At 39.4% G+C, this 23,331-nt stretch overlaps 1 protein-coding gene across 1 annotated transcript in view; it reads right to left on the reverse strand.

Annotated features, from left to right (window-relative positions):
• Positions 1-23,331, reverse strand: part of CPQ (carboxypeptidase Q) — a 158,147-nt gene that overhangs the window by 17,199 nt on the left and 117,617 nt on the right. The window contains exon 8 of the mRNA XM_009324404.1: positions 14,484-14,685. Coding sequence (XP_009322679.1) covers positions 14,484-14,685 — 202 coding nt within the window. The remainder of the gene's footprint in view (positions 1-14,483; positions 14,686-23,331) is intronic.

Below are 23,331 nucleotides of genomic sequence, written 5' to 3' on the forward strand. Positions count from 1 at the left end.
CAGCAGGCCTCTGTCTCTGGTAGCAGTCAATGTTGTGAGAAAGAATGGGAGAAACAGTCTCTTCCTTCAGTATATGGGTCCAGCCATATACAGTTTATTGACTTTCTGAATAGGAACTTGCACTCATATCACTGCGTTGCACAGCCTTTGCTGGACCTTTCTCCCATGCAGCAGTCCATCCTTTTTAAATTTATGTTTGATCCTGGTCTCCAAAACACCTTGTGGTGCTGATTTCCTCCATTCAATTATCTGTTGTCCAGAGAAGTGTGTCCTTTTGTCTTAAGTTTGTTCTCTGGTTAGTGTTGATGCTCTGATGCTCCAGGTATATTATAAAAGGTGGATCGTTATTCTCTATAATGTAATAGGGCACTACCTATAATATAATATTATAGAGGATAACTATGCACCTTTTCTGTGCTGTTCATATACATCTCTCATGTACTTTTCATTTTTTTCCAGAGATGATGATAGTTTTGGCGGTGGCTTCCACCTAAAGACATGACTGGACAAACTGATAAAACCTGGAACTAGCCTGGTTCATGTTTGCATCAATTTCCAGAGAGTAGCTTGTACAGTATAAGGACTGGTTTGCTTTGATTAAACCAATAATTTGTAACCCGTATTATGTTGTTGCAGTAATACACGATGCAAAGAACTGCAGTTTCATGGAATCCTTAAGACATGCAGACAACGAAAGGCAGAGCTGGGAAAAGCTGGGCTTTTCATTTTGCAGCAAATGATAGAATTCTGCTTTTCTCTTTTCCCAACTCAAATGAAAATAAAAGGTACCCCAAACTTTTCTCACAAAGTGAAATAAAACAGTAAAACCAAATACTCCGATCATGCATTTTCTTGACTTAATACATGTGAAATAAAAACCTTAAAAAAAAAGTTTATATAATTGTTCTACATTTTAACTAAATGTTTATTCTTAGTGGAACTCACCATTCTATTATTTTCTATTACAATTTCATCAAAATAGATCTTGTTTATGCAAACCAACATTTCTCAACATCTTTCTTTCTTTAAAGGCTTAAAGAGCTAATCTACCCACAGAAACTACTTCCGCAATGCATTCTAACTATGAAGAAACCCCAAAACATACACCTAGGATCAATGCTTTTCATGCCAGTTGAAAAAGCACTGTGATCTCCAGATGCTACCAGGATATAGTATGATCCAGCACCTCAGTCTGTGTCCTCAGTATACATGATGGCTCCCTTTGAACTAACTTTCTGATCCCATAAAACATGTATAAAAGCTCAAAGTTATGTTAATCACTGAGAACACCAGAAGAGACAAAGAAAATGATGTGTATTATAAGGTTAGTCTAAACTGGATGGAGTAAAATTTACTCCATTTTAGGGAGTAAAAAATGGAAGGATGTATAGAGTGGGGCACCACAGGGGTCTGAGGCTATTTGGTATTTTCATTATAGACCAAAATGATGGAGTAGAGTCTTCCTACGCTAAGAGATTACACCAATGAGGGATGTACAGCAGGGACACTGAGGGCAAGATGAGAATTTGTTAGGCGATCTTCACAAACTGGAGACACTTAAAACCAGGATGTTGATCAGTAGGGGGAAGTATAAACTACTACACCAAGAAAGGAAAAAATCAACTTCATATAGAAGCCTGCTGGAAGAGGAGAGAACCATATCTCTGGGTTCATAATGGAAAGAAAAGAGAGCTAATGCACTTAAATTGCAGTAGGAAAGACTAGAAAAACCTCCCTAAGCACTAAGAATAGCACTGGGACAGACCGGCTGGTCTATGTTTCCATTATAGTAAGTCTTCACGAACAGCATAAACAAACGTGAAAGAAATGACACAGGCACTGGCGAGACCGTGTTGGACGGAGGATGTTTAGAGGCTCTCTAGAGGCCTTCTTGCCAACTCTGTGGTTCTTTGAAATCTCATCTGTTTGTACGCATTTCTGAAATAGCTCCTTAACAGACTACAGATCTTCTTTCTCTAGTGCTTGATTTGACCCATGACTACAGCCAAGTTTGGCCTGCGAGGCAGAGGGAAATTCAGGATCACTATTCCAAGTGGACCTTGCATGCAGCATTAAACTAGACATCAAACGTCTGGAGTAACCTCATGACATTTTATGGACAGCCTAGAAATAAGAACATTACATCAGAAAAATGTCCCGCTCCTAAATATTTCACATGAACTGCAATGCATGCACATGTGAAAAACACTGCTAAAAGTCCTACCTCTAGAAGTTTCCTATTTAGGGAATACAAGGCATAAAACATTTCGAAAATCACTTCTGTGACTTCACCAGTGCTAAGTCTAGTTGTCGTTTCTCCACATCTGTCTGCTCAGAGATGGGCAACTGAGCACTGATGTTTCTCAGCCTGCTCCCAGCATCTTCCACTGTGCTTTGGTGGTGGTTGTTGTTGCGGGTTTGGATTTTGGGAGGGGGAGAAGCAGGCAGGCAATCCAGACAATCCATGTTTAGGTAAAACCACTTTACTTTAGGATTCATCACAATAACCTCTGTCCTCAGATAATTTTAGTTTTTCTGGTTTGTATCTCTAATTTACTTTTGTAGGTTGCTTCCAGTAGCTTCCAGCCAGTGAGGTGTTTGTACGGTACACATCCCAAGGGAATTGGGTTTAGCTGTAAAAATGCCAATACCCTAAACCCTCATGTCTCTGCTCGTAGGGATGGAGAATCTACTCTTTGAGAAACCAAACTGCTCAACTTCTTTCCCCTCCACAGTGCCACATTAATGGTTTTCAACTGCTTCCAATTTTAAAATCTATAAACATTTTCTAACGCATGGATGATCCCAACCAACAACAGATGGATAATCAAGCCCACTGACAACAAACTTGCTCTTTTCTTAGTAGCAGATGAAGTTGTACATTTTTAGGAGTAATCCACAACCCCTCACGAGTCTGGAGACCAGAGTCTGAAAATCCCTGCTTTCAGCTATTTCTTTACTTCTGCTTTCTTTAAAAACAGCAGCAACAACTACAAAAATTCTGCTGTCCCAGAAGGTCATTGCTCAGGTTTAATATAGTTAATAGAACTGAACTGTTTTAAAATCCAGTTTAGCCAGCTAAGCAACAGGAAAAGTGCCCATTTTCTTTGGTGGATTTCCAAGCCCTACATGGTGATTGAGACAGTGCTGTCACAGTCACTGCAAACAGCCGAGAGCTGTGGACAGACTGGCCCTGATGGATAATAATTCTTAATTAGGTTTTCTGGCTCTTTGGATGGAGAACTTTATAAACTGCTGCTTGCGTTGAGGTGCATGCTTTGTCCTTGCAGACAGATTTGTTTACACGTCCCTAAAATACATTTGTAGGAAGCTCTTTCCACTTACGCCGCTATTTTCTTTACACGCATCCGTAACATTTGATCAGGTAAAGCTGCTCTTGTGCTAAATAAATGCAAGGTCTGATGATTCCAGCAGAAGACGGACCAGCTTAATTAGGAAGGTATTGAGGACTCCTTCTTCGTTATTGCACCTTACCGACAAAAAGTAGCTCCTCAGCACCCCTCACCGTAACTGCTACCATTACGGAAACTGAGGAAGCATAAAATTGTTCGGTGATGATGGCAGCTCCTGTTGGAGCCAGAACAGTAACCCCGTACCTTCTCTCTTGCATTCCTATGCAGCCCACGATCCTTTTTTTGAGGTTTTGCCACTACAAAATACAAACGTATATTCAGTTTCTTTCACACTTCGTGTTTTTCTGGCTGAATTGACTGGAATTATTACATGAAAACACGCATAGTCTCATTGGAAAGAGAGGTATCTGGAAAAAAAAAAGGTGCTCAATAAATTCTGCTTTTCAGAAATTCAGTAGCACTATGGGCCAAATCTGTGGAATCAGTTTTGAAGACAAACAGTTAGAAGGGTTCCCATTCTAAAGTTTATAAATGTTAATGATTTCCTGGAGAGAGTGCCATTGAAATAATTTTGAACTTGCTCCTTTGAGGAAGATGTCTCTATAAATGATTCCTGAGCTTTGTATTTGTTCAGCTAGGTCTACTAAGAAAAGCATTTTTCAGAAGCCTCAGACATTTACACCTAAAATGTCACCTGCAAATGGAAGCGTGATGAGTTTGCTGCTTAAGGAAGGGACGAGTTTTCTGGGTAATATCTGAAGTTCTGTCACTAAAAAGCTTTCTGATCCTGGATCAAAAACATACTTGGTTCAAACCTCCAATGTGCCCTGCATAGTCAGTCAAGATGTTTTTACAGCCTCCTTTCCATGTAGAACTTTTAGATTGCTTGGGAAAAAATGCTGTGGAAGTGCTATACTATTCACTGTATTAGCTGTAATGAGTAACGAAAGAATAGCAAGATAGTAATCGCTGTGGTTTAAACTTTCAAGTAACTCTCAGGTCTCTGCCTGGCAGCAGAGTTGGGGAGAAGGGGGAACAGGTACTACTCATGATATAGGAAGATGAAATTAGGCGTTTAAGTAAATGGGGCAAATACAAATTAATGGTACTGGATGGGCTGCAGGAGGGAGCTGGCCAATGCCACTGAGAGGTTGCTTTCTATCATCTTAGAAAAGTTGTGGCAATCAGAGGAAGTCCCCAATGACGGAAAAAAGGCAAATGTTATGCCTGTTGTAAAATAAAAAGCACAGGATCCAGAGAACGATAAGCCAGACAAACTAACCTCAGTCCCCAGGAAAATTATGGACTGGAGGGGTGGAATAAAAGTGGGTGGAAAACTGACCGGACCACTGGGCTCAAAGGGTAGCCATCAACAGTTTGAGGTCTAACTGGTGGCTGGTTATGAGCAGTGTGACCCTCAGGGGTCAATGCCAGGCCAGTACCCTTTGCATCTTCAGCAATGACCCAGACGACAGGGATGGCCCACGTCTTCATTTAATTTGTGGAAAGAGCCCTTGCGTATGCTGGAAGGCAGAGCTATTGTGCAGAGAGCTCAAAATCCAGGAGTGGCCTGACAAGGACCTCAGAAAATTCAGCAAAGGCAAAACCAAAGTCCTGTACTGGAACAGGACAACCCACTGCAACAGTACGGGCTGGAGGCGCACTAGCAGGGTAGCAGCTCTGCAGAACAGGACCAGCAGGCCCTGCTGGACAAGCAGCATCAGCGAGACCTTGTGGCAGTGAAGGTAACATATGGGGCTACATTAGCAATAGGGTAGCCAACAGGTCCAAGGAGGTGATTTTTTTCTAAATATTGCATCTTCTTTTGGGCCTCCAGTACAAGAAAGGTGTGAACAAAGTAGACAGAGTGGACTCTCACTAACATAATCACCCTGGCCAGATGATCAGCTTGTTCTCATCATTCTTTATCATTCCAACAGCAATTACATCAGCTGTGTTTTGTTGTAATTTTAAACTTGGTTCCAAACCACCAATGGAAACTCTGAATAGTTGAGGACGTACCAAGCCCTGAAGAATCCCATTAGCAACACTCATCAAATGACTTCATATAGGAAACTACTTGGAGAGCTGCAAGCCAGATCTTAATCCATCTAACCTGTGTCCCTCCCACCAAGAGCAGCTTACGCGTGGTCTTCCTGGAATGCTACTGAACAGTTTATTTTTTATTCAGTTTTTAATACTGATACATTACAGTTTGTTGTCCAGGAGTGAAATCCACGAATCCACAGGTATTTCTGCTGTTGTTCCTAACAGCCATTCTGGATCATTACACATTTGGTGAGAACTCTCCCAACATTTCCATACTATGAATGTGTCTTATTTTTCATACAGTCAAATTCTGAAAAAGTTAAAAAAAATTAAAAAAAGTGGAGAGAATCACATTTGACTTTCACACTTTTCCATTGGCAAACACTTTCCACCTCCAACTTCCTTACAGAACACAAATTAACCCCCTTTTTTTTTTCCCTATTTACTTCATTATTTGCACGAGCTTCAGTGAAGTCAGGGACAGTTCTAGGAATGAGGCTTAATTAACTTCTACTTCCAAACTGCATATTTAACATGTTAACACTGAGCTCTGTGTGTTAATGTAGGACACTTGTTTTTTTAGGATCAACAAATGGCAAATGCTTCCATATGAAAAGAATATTCCCACCCACAGAAACAGAATTCAGCTTTCCTACGCGGCTAACAATAGAGAATTAATATGCCTCTCAGAGGCACAGCCAGAATAAAAACAACCACACCCCAAATCCAAATGAGATTCTCAGTTAGGTATTTTCAGTTTTTCTTTTCTGAAACAGAGCATATTCTCCTACTAACAAGGTGAGTGGCAGGAGCAAATTTACTGCTGATTTTTGAAATGTTTAGGAATTTTGTGGGCTTACAGAAGGAACCTATTTAATAACAGGGTCTTTTATGCCAATCTTCCTCATGTAATTTTTTGAAAAGTAAGCATCTAAAAGTAAGGAAAAAATTCAACCTTAATGATATTCACAGAAGCAACAGTGACAAAATTGTCTTTAAGAGAAAGAAGTCCACTAGCCAAAAAGTGCAAGAACCATTAGAATTTATGATTTTATTTGAAACAATTTAAGTTTTCATTACTAGATTAATGAGCTTATTTAGTATTTGTACAGTGTTGAAGGCACTGGAACAATTTTACTTCTTCTAGGATTCTAAAACCCAATCAGAATGTCAGTGTTTCAAACTAATTTAATGTAATATTCATATAAGATTATTTTCAAGCTGTCTTGCCTCAGTTTTTTGAAAGATAAATTTAAGTGCTATCTAGTATCAGCTTCTTAACTCATGTGCTGTAATTCTTAGCTTGTGACCACCAAGAAAACTTTGTCAAATAAAATGCATCACAGATACTGAAGAAAAGAGAATAACTAGAAATAAAACAAGAAATTCAAGCTGTTCAGCAATGTATGATAGAGTTTTGCAAATATTTTTGATTTCACAGTTCAAATTTCCTCTGGGATTGGCAATAGAACAATAGTTCTATTTTTTTAATCGTAATGAGGATTATCTGAATGTTGTACAAATCAAAGACGAGCTTTTGATATTCAAAAAGCTAGTCTGTTTGAAATAGGTGAGGATTAAATGGGGAAGGAAGCATTTCATTACGGAAAATGCTTGTAAGGTTTACTGGCAGATTCACATATGTTTTAAGGTCAGCAAGACCCATTACCATCTAATCACACCTTCTGAATAACACATGGCAAAGGACCTCACCTTGTAACTACTGCATCAAGCCCAATCCTCCTGCTTGAAATACCCTTTACTTTTTGAAGGACACCCAAGCCTTCTTTTACACTTTCAAAATGATGGAGAATTCACCAAGTCTGCAAGGTGCTGCTGTAGCTCACTAACCTTATTGGCAGAAGGTATTTGCTTTCTTCCACTTTGAATTTTAGACTCAGATAGGCTGAATTGCTAATGGACTATTTTTTAAAATAAGGGAGAAAGGTGCTGTAATTAGAAAAATCGCTTCCCAGCCTAATAAGTATGCTGTAGTTGAGTCATCACTTAACATAGTTTTGCATAAACAGAGAGAGATTTAAAGTCTCCCGTTTCTCACTGTAAGGTACGATTTCTAGCCTTTCAAATCTTCCTGCAGCTCTTTTGTGATCTCGCTCCCACTAAAATGTCACTAATATTAAGTGAAGTAAAACCACTTAGTACTACCTGCTACTAATTGCAGCATTCGCCCTTGATTGTGTCAACCTTTCACTTCTTAGTATTTTTATCAGTCTCTAATAAATTACTCTTAAAACGTATTACTGAACAGTGGGAGTTCACAGTTAAGGTAGACTTCAGCAAGTTCATTCAGAAGTAGTCTTCATTTTTGTCAAAATAAGTGTGAATGAGCAGTTTTCAAGTATTTGCTACAATCATGAATTATTTTGCCCCAAAGATGACACATTATTTTTGACTTGACAGGACTGCCCTGTGCCCTCACATTCGAAATGTATGTGCTCTAATGAGAAATATGTGACAGAAGCCCTCTTAAAACTACCAGTAAAATTTGCATTCGGGCACTGTGCCTAGTCACCCCACTCTATCCCTCCCTCCAGCAGTACTATCCCAGCTAAGTATTTGCAAGGTCTGTGTCTAGTCCACATGAAACAAACAAACTTGCAATTCTGATGCTTCCTGTTAATTATTAGAAGTAGTCCCTTACTCCAATATGCCAAAACAAGACTCTAGCCCAAGCAGAACAAAGGTGGAAAGAACTGCATGTAAAGCATGGTCAAGCTTGTCTGGTAGTCAAATAGCCCAATTAATATGAAAACATACCATAATCTACAGACTAGTCCTTTCATTAAATGATTAGTCTCAAAGACTTTATTAACTTTATTAAAAGCAGAAAAGGTCATATGAGAGGCTAATATAACTGAGATATTATGTTAAACTATGAGCCTTTTAAGGTATTCACCTTCATAAAAAGTTGCAGCACATTACATTTATTTAATTACTCTAGAGTAATTTCTAATTTCAAAAGCCCATTTTTATGGAACAACGATAAATTAGAGCACAGATGAATTATTTTACAGATTAATACACACAGTTCTTTCTGCAATCATGATTTTAAATGGTTCTAATAGCTGTAGCACTTATAGTAGGTTCTTTAAATGCCAAGCAATTATAATTGTTCTCTTAGCATACTGGTTTAATTTAATACCTCCCAAGTTGCAGAAAATTTGACTTCTGCAGTGGAACACACTCATTCACCATATTTCCTTTCGGAATCATAAAATAAGATATTTAAAAGGAAATGAATGACCTGGAAAAAGCAATACAATGTTGCTAATTATCACACAACAGTGCTGATATATCTGACTTACTCAGATCAAGACTCAGGCAAGATATAGGTGTAGACCGTAAGCCCCTTACCCTCTTTTCCACGCAAAAATAAATTAGGCCCATAGTTGCTGGTGTTGGCAGTGTGCTTCAACACATGTCCAGAGCAGTGGGAACTCAGCAAATACAAAAACATAGCAACTGTGGAGTAACTAAAATTATCCAGTACTTGTAATACTATGCGAAAAGCTAGTTTTGTGAGTAGCTTTTAGGAGTTTTGTCCAACTTTTTGCTCCATGAGCAAGGAGACATTTCACAAGTGTTAGTCACTTGGTCAAATAACTGGAGCTCTCCACATGATACCCTACACTGAACATCTCAGACCACAAATCACACAAATGCTACCTATTCAAATGAGGAAGTTAAGTTTAATGTCTATTTTTAAAACCTTTTTCTCTCTCCCTCATCTTATCAGAAGGTCTTCATCAAGTGAAACGTCCCTTACCTGTGTACAATTAAGCCAAAGGCTTTTCAGCATTAGCCTGTGAAGTCCTAGACTATGTGAGTCGTATTTTTCCTCTTTTTCCTTACAGTTCTTATTCTTTTGGCAATAAAAAGAAGCTTAGAAACTGGATCCAAAGAGTCTGCCCAAGTCTGCAGAGACTATGAAGCGGGCATGCTGAGGAGCAATGATTCATGCATCACAGTGGGGTATCACTTCCAAACAGTGATATAGCCAAGAGCGAACAGAGTTTACCCACTTATAAGTTGGAAATAGAGTTCACCCAATTCTTTATGCCCAGGTGGCAACCTCAAGTAAGGGAGTTTTCCCATTACACCACTTTCTCAAACACACATCTGGCTGACACCGAGCAGAGGAGCCGGCTTGGCTCAAGCATGCCGGCAGGCTCATACTGGAGTTTGGCGCTACAAGGGATGATGGGGACAGGGGGACAAGGGGGAAGCATGCTCCAGAAAAGGGGTGGAACTGAAGGATTTGACCTCTTACATAATAAGAAAGGAAATAGTGCATGTCAAAGTCTGGTGTCTAAGGCCGAAATACATCTTATTTTAGATTAAGGTAATAAAGAAGCACTGTGGAAACATAAAAATGAGAGAAATGATATATGATAGTATTTGTTTGCCACCTCTGAGAAAATGACTAATAGATTGGGTTAGCAATGAATTTTTGATTTCTGAAGAAACATTAAAGTTAGATGAACTACTGGTTTATTAGTTTCTGGAAGAGTAATTTCTCCTCATGTGTAATGCAACAAAAAAGCAAGACACCGTCACTGTGGAGATAGAGACACACGAACAACCATCAAGGTTCAGAGTGACATTCTAAAAAGGAGTTTCACCTTTAGGTCACTGGTTGAATTTTAAATAGAGGAGTTGCCACATGCCTTTTGGGAGTTGTTTGATGTCCTGGGTCAGCTCAATCTCAAATACAGCTCAGTTCCTAACAGACAAGTGTTCCCATCGTAAGCACTGCAGCAACAGATAACCTCCCTGATAGGCCCGGCAGAAAGGAGCATCCTTGAACCAGCTCTCCTGGAAATACTGTGTTGCAACAGCCTTCCCTCTGCAAAAATAGGAGAACATCCATTTTCCTCTCCCCTAACACCTAAAGCTGAACTAATGTTCACTGCATACCATAATACAAATATAATCACTTCATTCCCCCTTCTCACTTTCATAGAATCATAGAATCATAGAATACCAGGTTGGAAGGGACCTCAAGGACATCTGGTCCAACCTTTCTTGGCAAAAGCACGGTCTAGACAAGATGGCCCAGCACCCTGCCCAGCCAAATCTTAAAAGTGTCCAATGTTGGGGAATCCACCACTTCCCTGGGGAGATTATTCCAATGGCTGATTGTTCTCACTGTGAAAAATTTTCCTCTTCTGTCCAGTCAGAATCTCCCCAGGAGTAACTTGTACCCATTACCCCTCGTCTTTCCCATGTGACTCCCTGTGAGCTTGCTTTGCTGCAGCAGCACACTGTTCACTCATATTGAGCTTGTTGGCCCCCCACGTCCCTTTCCACGGAGCTGCTCCCCAGCCGGGTAGATCCCAGCCTGTGCTGCACATAATCCCGGATTATGTTTTCCCAGGTGCAAGACCTTACACTGGTCCTTGTTGAACTTCGTAAGGTTCTTGTTAGCCCAGTCTTCCAGCCTGTCCAGGTCTTCCTGCAGGGTGGCTCTCCCTTCCGAAGTGTCCACTTCCCCATTCAGTTTGGTATCACCAGCAAACTTCATCAGGGTACACTTGATCCCATCATCCAGATCACTTATGAAGATATTAAACAGCGTTGGGCCCAATATCGACCCCTGGGGGACCCCACGTGACAGGCTGCCAGTTTGAAAAGAAAGTTCTGAAGGTTTGCAGGGAAGGCTGACTCAGCCCTGGTGCTATTACCTTAGTAACTGTTCTAAATCATGTTCGAAGCATCCTTGTGATCATCAGATATCTTGCTTTTTCAACAAAAATACCTGAGCGCTGGTCTAGCAGGGCTTGCTAAATGTTTTTTTTAACCCCTTCAGACACTGAAGAAGCCTGTTGTGAAAAAGCATGCAAAGAAACCAAACAAATAAACCCAACCAACCCATCTCCCCACCTATATTTGCAAATTCTGGCCAAACTTGATAAGGACTTAGTGTTGGAAAGGAACAGCTTTATGTGCCACAGTTTAGACGTATCCCTAACTAAAAACAAATACGTAATTGAACCCTTAAAAAGAAAGCTGAGGAAGATAATTGCATAATTAATAAAGGTGCAGTCCTAGGACCAATGGTAACCTCAAACTGCAAAACCACAGCATAAAATACGACACCACAAAACCCCATTTCATTTGATTTATGCTTCATGAAAAAGCAAAACAAACGTTATACAAATATTTTCAGTAGCTGAAAACTGGCTATCACTAGAAAAACACAGCTACAGACATTCCTCATTGCTGGGCTGAACTGTTCTCAAAATAATCCGACGTAAAGGCCACTGCCGGAAATATTTCTAATACTCCACAGTCACATAGCATTAAACTGCTGTGATTGGTGCAAATCACCTTGCTTGTGCTTCAGTCTACCGTTTGCAAAGCACTCTGAACTCTCCTGGCCTCTCTCATCCTAAAATCTCAGAATAGTCACCGCTGTTTCCTTGCAAATACGTTTAAGTAACATTACAAATAGCGTTTAATTGCATGCCCATTAAAAATAAACGTGCTGGAAATAGCAGAGAGTAAGGAGCCAGAGTCACTTCGCCTGTCTCAGGAGCAGCTATGAACAGCTCTGAAAAACACACATGCTGTTGCCCTCTGTGGACCTTTCAGACCAAAAGGAGCAGGAGGAGCAGAATATTAATAGCATCTAAAAAGGCAAATGCCAGAATCTATTTAATACTGAAAAGAAGAAAAATTCTAGCGAAATTATGTCAGAAACCATTCTTATTGTTCAAGAAGCACACCATATTTTATCTCACTGTTACAGAAACAAAGCCACCAAGTGTATTTTCAAGAAAATATTTAAATAAAATCGATGAAGTGTCAACACTTGACTGCTTGTTTCAATTGGACAAAATTATAAAAGCTGTTACAGTGTGTTCAATTTGTTCCAATGTTATTATATACCATAAGGGCTCATTTGAGCAGTGAGAATACTGCAGACAAGGCGTGAAGATTACAAGATGTCTTAGACTTCTCCCTGGTACAGTACGAAATACAATCTAAAGCAACCGAAATTCTTTTAGTGGAGCTAATTCCTTCCCACCGGGGCTCAATAGGGAAAAAAAGAATCACTCTTCCTTTTTGCTGCAAGAACACTTTGTTATTTGTTTTACAGGAAGTTAAATGAATCAAAGCTTCAGACAGCAAAAAAATCCACCATCAATTAATATGCCAGATTTTTAATAGGAAAGCAAATCAGATTTATTTAAAAACTGAGGTCTCGGTTCTAACGTATTTATATTTTCCCAAGGTTGAGCTTATAGTTTATGATATTTTTCATAGTCCATGCTTTCTGAAGAGTACAGATGACCATGGGAGAGGGCTCCCATTTCTGCCCTGCTCCTGCTGAGTGTACTTTACACATGTAGCCTAGGTGACTGATCAAGAGGACCATGGCAAGCTGTAGCTGTTTCTGCTCCAGGTGTACCTCAGCTGATGAAAAGTCCGTGTACAAGAGCTCAATACACACTGTCATCACAAGCACCACTCACATTACCAACTGAAAACAAGGCATTTGAATGCTAAATTCTTCTCTCTCCCTCCATAATCTGTCGCCCTCAGACAGGAAGCACAATGGAAGTCCCCAGTGACTGACTGTAATGTCCTCCATGTTCTGTCCCCGGTACCTCACCCAGGAAATCATTCCGATAACACCTGCATTTTCTGAACACGGGCTGTATGGTGAGTTCTCATATTCCAACTACAGCACAGACATGTCGGTCTGAAATTCTGGACCAGATGTCTTCACACGGGCACTTACAGGCTGTGGAGGACGATGCATGGCTACAGCCTCTCAGCAGTACTTACGTTCTCTCAACTCAACTCAGCACATGGTCCTAACGCTCACGTAAGGTGCAGAGGCATCTTACAGAGGCTTACAGAACCTAGGAACCCGAGTGCACACCAGTGTCACAGCTGCATGACATTGCACTGAACAGCTTGCACCTCACCTGGAGAGCAGCACACCCGCTGAAGATGAATCCCTAGCTGTTTAACAATATCCCTTCATCCATACTTCTTGCCCAGCATAGATATTTTGCTTTGAAAATTAGATATCCATACATTTTTCAAGGCAGTCAACCTTATGGTATCTTTGTACACCCCAGGTGAGTGAGAAGCAAAGGATTCTGACCATACATAAGAAGCATATATTCCAAGACCGACCGCATCTTCCACAAGACCAGGTAAAAAACAAGGCAGTTAACCAAATATTAAGAGATTCTAAGCATATAGTAGCTACTAGTAAAACTAGCATGAGAAATGCGCCAGCTTACTTCAGTCATAAAACACCAGAGAAAAAGAACCTTAAAATTTTAAAACTTATCATAATTTTTTAAATATCAGTGTTATGAAACTTTTTTCTTTCTACTATTATTCAAGTGTGGAAATTATCATGGAAATCACTAAGGCTTCACCCAGGTTGGCCTCTAATTGTGACTCGTGCTCTGCAGCCCCCCTGCTAGTGTGGGGTCTCCTGCACAGGGGGCTGCCAGCAGCGGATCTCTCTCACAGCTTGCAAGCCTCTTTGCCAAAAGCTGCTCCTCACTGGGAGCCAGATACAATACTCCAAACAAACCCCTAAACCAGCTCAAACTTTGCAGAATTTTACCCCTTAATGCCCCATAACCTTTTAAATGTCACATCTCAAAAACATTGTTTCTTCAGCATATAAAACAGGGAGAAAAACCCCTGTATTTCAAAGTCAAAATAATAATAATGAAAAAATTATCTGTTCTGCATTGGAGTATTCCCCTCCGTCTTAGTTTACTATTTATAAATCACCAGTCTGGGATTAATTATTATAAATCCTTAAAGCCAAAAAGAAGATTTTAGGCATGTTATGCTATGTATAATCTATACCATTATTAAACTGCAGCTCAAATGCACTTTATGTCCTATTTCTGCTGGTCACCTTTTAACATTTCTGCATTTTACCTATGGTAAATTTCACTCTGCAAGAGAAAGCATTTCTTACTATTTTCAAAACACCAGACCACCCATCCGACATGCCACCGCACGGGAGGAGCGGTGTCACCTGTAAAGCATGCTCACCGGGCACCCCGTCTCTCATCCAGTAATCGATGTCCGTTCCATCTGCGTTGTCGTAAACATCCGTAACATTGATGGGCAGCAGCAGAGTCATGATCTCGTTCACAATGTCTCGAGCTTTAGCATTGCCAGTAAAACCCAGTCCAGACGGCCTGAAGGTGCCCTCATCAGACTCCATGACGATATCAAAGTTGGAGATATTTTCCTAAACATGTAAGGAAAGAACATACCATTTTGTGATTGCTATTTTAACTGGCACCATATACTGTATTCTAGATGTCAGAGTGAGCATACCATAATAAATTTGTTTAAGAAGCAGAGAAATGCTTCCTGTGATCGTGTGTATATAAGCATAAATGAAGGGACCTAATCTTTCTGCATGAAAACGCTGAAAAAGTTCAAGTTCAGTTCTGAGGCATCAATATTTTGTAGGAGCCACAACATGACTGACCTGCTGTCCCCAAATACTTGCTTTAAGACTTCTGAAGTGCCACCTAGAAAGGTAAGCCATTACCACCATATTTCAGTTTTCACTTGCAGGTCTCACTTTCTTCTCAGACCTGAAACTCAGAAATTCTGTTGCAGGGGAGAGGGTACGCAGTCTGGTTGGCTTTAAAATTCGATGCATTCAAAGCTTGCTTAGACTGTGAAGGACATCCCATTTAAAAAAAGCAGCTGCTGCCTCTTCAGAAACACATTATTTTCGATATACCACGTAGTCAACTCTGACTTCAGTTGGAGGACTGAAATGCCAAGGTTCCTCCTGACCTGAAGGAATAATGTCTGTTTTAAGGGAATTTTGTGTTTCCAAGGTAAGTCCTTACAGGAAACATGAAATTTTAAGATTTTGTGTATAAATGGCATAATAACATTCGCTTTTAGTGTGCATTTGGAAGATTCTTTTTAGCTAAAAGAACAAAAATTAGCATCCAGAGCCATTTATTTGCTTCCCATACACTCAGAACACTCAGTCACAAAGGTTTAATTGGAATAAAGTACTTAGGGACTTTACATGAAGGAAGGTCTCACTCTTTTTGAGAGGCACATGATGTTTTTTTCAAAATAAAACAGTTTATGGCCAGGTCAGGCAGAAAAAAGCTATACTTCAGACTATCTTGAATGTGACTAAGAGAACTTACTGCAGGTTTTATTCCTATGCCCAGATCTCATTACAGAATTTTATGGCTGTCACGGGTTATTACAAGAAAATCGTTACAAGAGATATGTGATAGCGGTGAGTAACGGATCCATGTCATTAACAGCTTACATAAGCCTACAATTCAGTAAAGAATTCTTTCACATTTTTCTGGTTATAAAACCAAATATGAACTACAGGTGGCTGTGAATGTGATATTCACATAAGTTTTCAGAAGTTCCTTATAGAATTTGCCAAGAACTGTGTTTTACACTCTACTTTCCCAAAACTTTTCTCTTTTGAGTGAAACAAGTTCTAACATAGCAGAGGCATTCACTTCTAACTTAGAAATATATCCAGCAGTTAAAAAAATTAATACAAAATTTTTGCACATAATGAAGTAACTGTAAATGCCTTAAAATTGCCAATCTACCTATATACCCATCCAATTACTGGAAATCAAGGTGGAAATAACCAACAATGTCACCAAATTGGGAATCACTATTTTTATATAATGAAAAAAATCTTCAGTTTATAAAAGATTAAATGTAAGGAATTAGGATACATGTGGTGTCTAAGCCTATCATCATATGCAGTATTACAGGTTAAGAGCCTCAACATGAAATCGTGATTCACGGACCCTCTGAACATAGTGGGAGAGAAGCAGGCCAAGAAAAGCACACTGCGTGGTAAAAGGGACCAATGATGCTCCAAAGTCACAGGTACAACCGAAAGAATGCCTCAAAATGTAAATCTTCTTTATATCACAAGCTCAAGGAGCAAGACTTAGGGAAGACAATACACATTTCGGTGTGCTGGTGAATCACCAATGAAAGCTAACTTAAGTATAGTAAGCCCTGCATGAATACCATGATAGAAATGATTCAGAAATCGCCTCTTTGGCTGAGTCTTCGAAGCAGGACTGCCGCACAATGAGTAGGAGCAATAAGGCAAGGGGAAGGGATTATTCAGGGCAGTGAGGTGAGGAGAATAGCGAATGCAGGAACAGCGTGGATACCGAGAAGAAATCTCACCTACCACTCCAAAGAACAGGACTCCTAAGTTCCAAAACTTCATAAACTGCTAGTATAGCAGCATTACTGCAGTCTCCAGTTGCGTTTTCTCATATAAATGTTTGCATGTGTTTTTAATATGAAACTGAGAAAACAAACCACCCACAATACATTACACCATATTCTTGCTTTGCAAGAAAGCAGTTCAGTTCTGAGAACGTGCTGGAGTGGCACAAAAACAGGACACCCTGGGGAGAGAAACTAGACTCATTGGGGGACAAAAAAGAAACAGGTCACAACTACTTGAAGTACCATTGTCCTTGAGAAAGCTTTTTCCCCTATTTTGTCCACTAGAAGATAGGATTAATTATAAAACTATCCACTGTCAAGTTTGAAAGTTGCAATCTTAAAAAAAAGGGGGTTAGGTTGGTTTCACCATACCCATTTTTGTACACGTATATTGGCGTTTCTACTTACACAGAAAGAAATACGCGCTGGAAAATATGCTATAGGGAAGATGCTCCATTGTCCTTTGCCCTCTATGGTGCAGGAATAACTGCCACTTTGCAAAGCAGGGTGAGACTGTGCATTGCACCCTTGACTAATTCAAGGGAACAGCACAACAAACCAATAAGATTTTATAAAATAACTGCAGGCTCAGCTGTTTCCTTCATTTTTCCCCATACTAAATGTATCATTTAAATAAGCATTTTAAACTCAGTGCGCATTTTTTTCAGAAAGCAATCCCATTTGCTGCATCTTGATACTGTGCCACTTCTCTTAGCACATCCCAGAAAATTAAATCTTGTTGGTGTAACCTGCTGCCTAATTCTCTAACCATCAAAACAGACTTTTATCCTTTATCTTCCTATGACTCGGTCACAGAAGAGGTCACCTCTCGTTATCTTATCACGTTTAGCTCTTCGACTGAGTTTTTAAATGAAACATTACAATAAATACTGCATGGGAAAATTGGCTTTCTATAACTTGCTATTTTCATTGAATATGCAAATAGGCACGATCCTTGCCAGTACTTCTCCTATTTTTAATTTTTTAATTTTAATTCCTTTTATTTCTATCTTCTCTATAAACAATCTATTTTTATCTCTGTTAAGCAAAACTAAAAATATAAGTGCTTCTCATCACTAAGGCAAACACTTGAAAACATGAAATTACAGTCAAATCTTTTCAATTAAGAAAACAAACCCTTGTCATACACATGACTCGTACTTCTATCAGTAGGAAACATGTCCCATCTAGAGTAGACACTGGCAATCCCAAACATACAGGTAGCTACTTATTCAGTCAAAATCCCAATTGTTAATTCTTACCAAATGTTCAACTAGACTCCAACTGACAGCACAGTCACTGACAGCAATTGCTCTTACCCAGCTAAAGCAGTGAGATATCTGAAAGGATAAGTGAGAGAACAGCTGTCCTAAAAGCCTTCAGTAATTTGGGGCTACTTATAATAGAGTGTTATTATTTGTCCAATAGCTCATTTACTAGTTTTCTTTTTCATTCCACTGAGAAAAATCACCACTTTACCGGGAAAATACTGAAGTCTGTAATGGCAAAGCACTGTCCTTGACTAATGGTTAATTTGTTCTAGTAATAAGGGACATCAGTTAATCCAACAGTGCATTTTCAGCTTTCTGTTACTGATTTACGCTTGACTTTAGGAAACAACAACACTTGTATTCTTGTATTCCAGTATTTGACTCAGAGCAGTTGGGATCCAAGTATAGCACGGCAACAATCATGTTATAGAACTTATGGTGAACTGACGGTCATCCCACCTGCAGTACCAAAAGTGTGTTTAAATCAACACCCAGCTTTGCTAAGCTGGCAACTAAGACTACAGGAAAGACAAGAGAAAACACCGGAAACACCTAAGTGGATGTGACAGCTGGAAAAGAAAAAAAAGAAAATAAATAATATCCTCCGAGTATTTAATAATATATAAACATGGTGTAGTGTAAATTTGAGTTGCTGTTTACGATCAACACATAACACTCTTTTTGAATGAAGACAGGGAAAATCAGGAACACTGTGAGTTATAAATTTTTGTAAATTACCCCATCATTATATGGGAGAAAGCTGCTGTAAAGCTGAAGATGAGCACAATTTTTGATAGATGACAAGGTATGAATAATGCTCATACTTTTGTTAAAAGATGAAATATTTTTCTGCCACATTTTGTGGGAAAGCAGTCCGTAAAAAAGTCCACAGATTTTACGGCTTGTTCTCTATCAGAGTTGCAGAGTTCTGACCTCCGAGAAGCCAATGACAAAAGTCCCAGTAACTTCAACAGCCCTGGAGCAGGATATGGTCATGTACTCATTAGCATTTCACTCAGTAAAAACATACTACTAGCATGTCTTGCCTTGTATAATACCACTACTGTTTCCTCTGCAGCCACTTGCCAGCACTCACAGAGATGACCATTCAGTATTGTAAGTTCTCTGGGATGACAGACAAGAAAAAGCAGACAGCTCTGAAGACAGCAGCAGGCTACATAAGGTATGCATCAGATTACCTGCAGCCTTGTCTTGGGAGGTTTTTTCTTTGACAAAGAGGCATATCAAAGAAAAGTGCTCTTCCTGGAAAATGTTCCATAACTTAAGCCCTTTTACTGCTCAAATACAAGGGTATCAAAACACTGTCTATGACTCTGAATGACTGTCCCACCGCTGTCCCTTTTTGAAAGGTTTTAGGTTTTCGTTTGAAAATAGGCAAAACTGCCAAAATTAAAAATTGTGGTTTACATCTTTCAACCAAAGACAACTTTTACTGCTTTCAATAAGCAAGTGAATACTTTTGTAACTTTCAGTAACAGATTGGTAACAATAAATCATCAATACCTTAGAAATTATCACAGCACACAAATCATTAGTATTTCCTGGTTTTACGCAGAACGCTTTTAGGTTCTCATCTGGGTAAGAGGTGCAATGTTGAAACGAAAAGAAGTCAATGAGGAGGAAGCTCATCACGATGAGTCAACAAGAGGCAACAATTTTCTGTGTCTTGCACAGCTGCGGGGAGTTTGGACAGAAGGAGCCCAGCTTTCTTACAGCAGAACATCCCAAAGCATCAAGGACCTGTGGTCGGGTGCATCTGCCTAGACTATGAAAGCAGAGCAGCTATCCTCAGATGTGTCTACCAGTTCACAATGTTTCAGACAGCAGCTCTACTACTTCCATGAGGGAAAAAAAAGGGAGGAAAGGTACACAGACCAAAGTTCTCCTAATACTAGATGTGTATGAAATTTGCCTGCATGGAATGAAGACTAGGCAGCCAGGAGACACACTGCCATGGCTGATTCTGGGTCTTCCCTGCTTCAGGCAGGGTAAGGAATCAACCCCTTTCTGTGTTTTAGTAAAATCTGGTTTCCTCTGCAGCTTTCACTAGAACTGTGACACCTCAGTATTAAGAATTATGAATTCCTACTGACCTAGAACTGGTGTAAAATATAATTGAGTAAGTATGCTAGCTTTACTGTGCTTAACACAATCAAGAGTACTTCTGGTTGTTAACTGTGATTCTGGAGAATACGGTGCAATTATTTTCTTTTTGTAGTTTTGTAACTGAACATTTCTCTTTTCATGCATTTCTTTCATTTCTCAGTGAAAGGGATCAGCAGGACAGCAGTGATCAAAACAACAACCAGTAATTTTACAGAAGTTTTGATTACAGAGAGTATTTCCTGAGAACAGTCAATAGGCAAATGGTCAACATATTTTGCTGGGATAAAAGAACCCACATTAAAGTCCTTGATGCGTTTCGTTCAAATCACACACAAATCCATGTCTCACGTTTCACCAGAGTACTTGGTACCTCGGGAAATAAAGAGGATGTTGAAATACCTGAGTATTCTGAAAACTCTGGTTTTGAGAAGCCAGTATTTTCTAGGGAAGAATCATTTCACCTGAAAGTGACGAGAAATTTTTTTTATATTTGCTTCTTAGAGAAAGTAACTCATTAGCAAATCACAGTTGAAACCTCATGTGAGCATCAACAAAGAGTACTTAAATTAGCAATGAGAGACCAGCATTTCAGAAAGTCCTGTTTTCATGCAGACCCAGTTTGGGCAAAATATCAAATCTTCTTGGTAATAAATACAAAAAGAAAACCATAGTAAGCACTGGTGATCGATATTTTTCATAAGGTTAAACCTTTCCTAAAAAGTTAAGTGTATGGCATTTGCACCAGAAATTTAGATAAGTACTGCAAACATCATTAAGATAGGAATAAAAGCATGCAGAAATATTTTAAGAATGCTTTCTCTAATGCGGTTTGAATTAAATTCATAACACATTAATGCCTCCAATGATCACAACAGGGTTACTAAAGTAAATTTGAATGTGGCCTAGGATCTCTTAGTCTTCTAATTACAAAATGTATTTGCTTTCCCAGGAGACTGTATGCAATTCTTCTATTCCAAAATAAATACTATCAGCCATTCATAGTCCCTTAATTCAGCTAGGTAAATAACTAACCTTGTCTTCATGGTACACAGATCTTTCACAGAAACTAGACAGAAGCAACGAAAGGAGGACAAACACTTCATTACATGTACTCCTTTCTCTGCTCATGAAGACAGCGTAAGAGTAAACATACAAAAAACTTAAAAAACCCTACTGGAGGGCACACAGGCACCATTGTTAAAGGTTGCAGGAGAACCTGTAACTGAATAGCTGCAACATGAGGTCCTCCAGAATTATTAAACCATGTTCCTCCCGCTTCTTCCATTCAACTTCGAAAGGAAAGCAGCAGTTGCAATGTTTCACATTTTTGAAATTATTTACTGTATCGTCTGTACGTAAGAGCCCTACTCAGCAACTGGGTCACACAATGCTAAGCACTGGGCAAAGACTTCAGACGTAGTGTCGAACCCCAAGATCTGGAGCCTGATTTACACTTAGATCCTTTAATTTCATTACCCTTCATCAAGATAAGGGATCTTTACTGTAAAGGAAAATCAGGCTTTTTTCCAGTCTGGGATTAAATCTAATTATTGGCTAACAGTTAAAAGCAGTGAGCTCTTCAGCAGGTATCTCCTTTGGGAGCAAAGATGCCGGTGATTCCCCTGAGAGGTTTACACCCCACGGTCAAAACTGAGCAGGTGCTCTGCAATGTACTGGTGGGTGGCAGGTACCCTTGCACTAATGGAGGCACTGAAACTGCTGGACGATACTTGGCTTTCAACTCTTGGAAGTGTCTTAGAAAAATCATACAAAGGAAACAACGGATGAGGACCACGAGATGCTCTCCAGAAAAACATGCGATAAAATGAAAGCACGGTTGCAAGAGTAATCTATGTGTCTGAGCTTATTCTGATGGCCGTTGGGCAAACATGCTTTTCCTAAGCATCTATTTACTGGATGCTATCAGAAACAGGAGACAGCGCTAGACTCAGCTTTTGGTCAAGAAAATATGGCAGCTCTTACATTCTCTTACAAGCTCTGAACAGCCAATATACCCTACCGCTTGTTTTAATAATCAGAAACCATAATACTGGGCTCTACAGAAATACTTGAGTGATATAAATAATGCTATTATGCCGGGATGTGAGTTAATTATTGGCACCATAGTAAAACCACTATGCTGCTGCTATCTCAGTTATTTCTGCAGTAACTTATCCACTTTCTAGCAGTGGCAACCTACAATGATGGATGAGGAAGAAAGACCTGAAATTAAATTGAAAGAAAAAATAAATAAGCTATGAAAGTAAGAGTATTTGTACTTGTCCAGTACTATATTGTCTTCATTTCTTCTCCCTTGCCACATTTCCACTGACATGAGGAGGTAATTTACAATGTCAAGTAAATCCATGTCTGTCTGTGTTGAATTACTGCATTCATATTTCTACTTGTTTGTAGCGAACTAAAGTCATAACAAGCCCAGCTATGTAGATGAGTCATACAGGCCATCTTTCATTTAACAAGGCATCTTTAAATACCACTCTTAGTTAACTTGTACTCATTACCATCAGCAAGCCATGTTTATGCCATACTATCCTAATTGCCAGAAATTTGCTCAAGTAAATCATTAAAAGGTTAAGTTGTTTTTCATGCTAAATATAATGTACAGCATTAATCTGCTTTATTTTGTTATTATGAGTAATGCGATGTCCTATAGTTGTATCAATTTATAATTATGCCAGATCACATGGTGGGGGGAAACAAGAACAACAAACAACAGACGGATGTCATTTCTGCTTAAATTCTCCATGTAAATTACAAATTCTTGTGAAGTTAAGACTGGGCTTTCTTCACAGAGCACAACATCCAGATGGAATCGCATCAGCAGAGCAAAAATTGAGACACATCTTTGTCTCAATTTTTTTAAAAGCAAAGTAACCAAGTATCCTTCAAACAATACCCAGCCTGCTTTATTTTTCCCTATTTGATCCTTAAGCCTGCTTTTGATATTACATCTGAATATAAATCCTAGAGATAACAGTGAAATGCAGACATTTTGGCAAAGGATGAGACGTGCGTGAGACAATTTCATGTGTTGCTGACAACACCACCATAGGATGGAGCTTATTTTCTGACATGGAAATCTACAGAGGTGATGATATGTTTCTCATGAGTGGTGTGCACTAGGCACACAGCATCCCTCCAGCTCCTCCAAAATGCACTTCTGCACATGAGAAGCATCTCTTTCCTGTGCTACGTATTCCAGAGCATTTCATTCT

This window comes from Pygoscelis adeliae, unplaced genomic scaffold (assembly GCF_000699105.1).
Source record: "Pygoscelis adeliae isolate BGI_AS28 unplaced genomic scaffold, ASM69910v1 Scaffold145, whole genome shotgun sequence".
NCBI lineage: Eukaryota > Metazoa > Chordata > Aves > Sphenisciformes > Spheniscidae > Pygoscelis > Pygoscelis adeliae.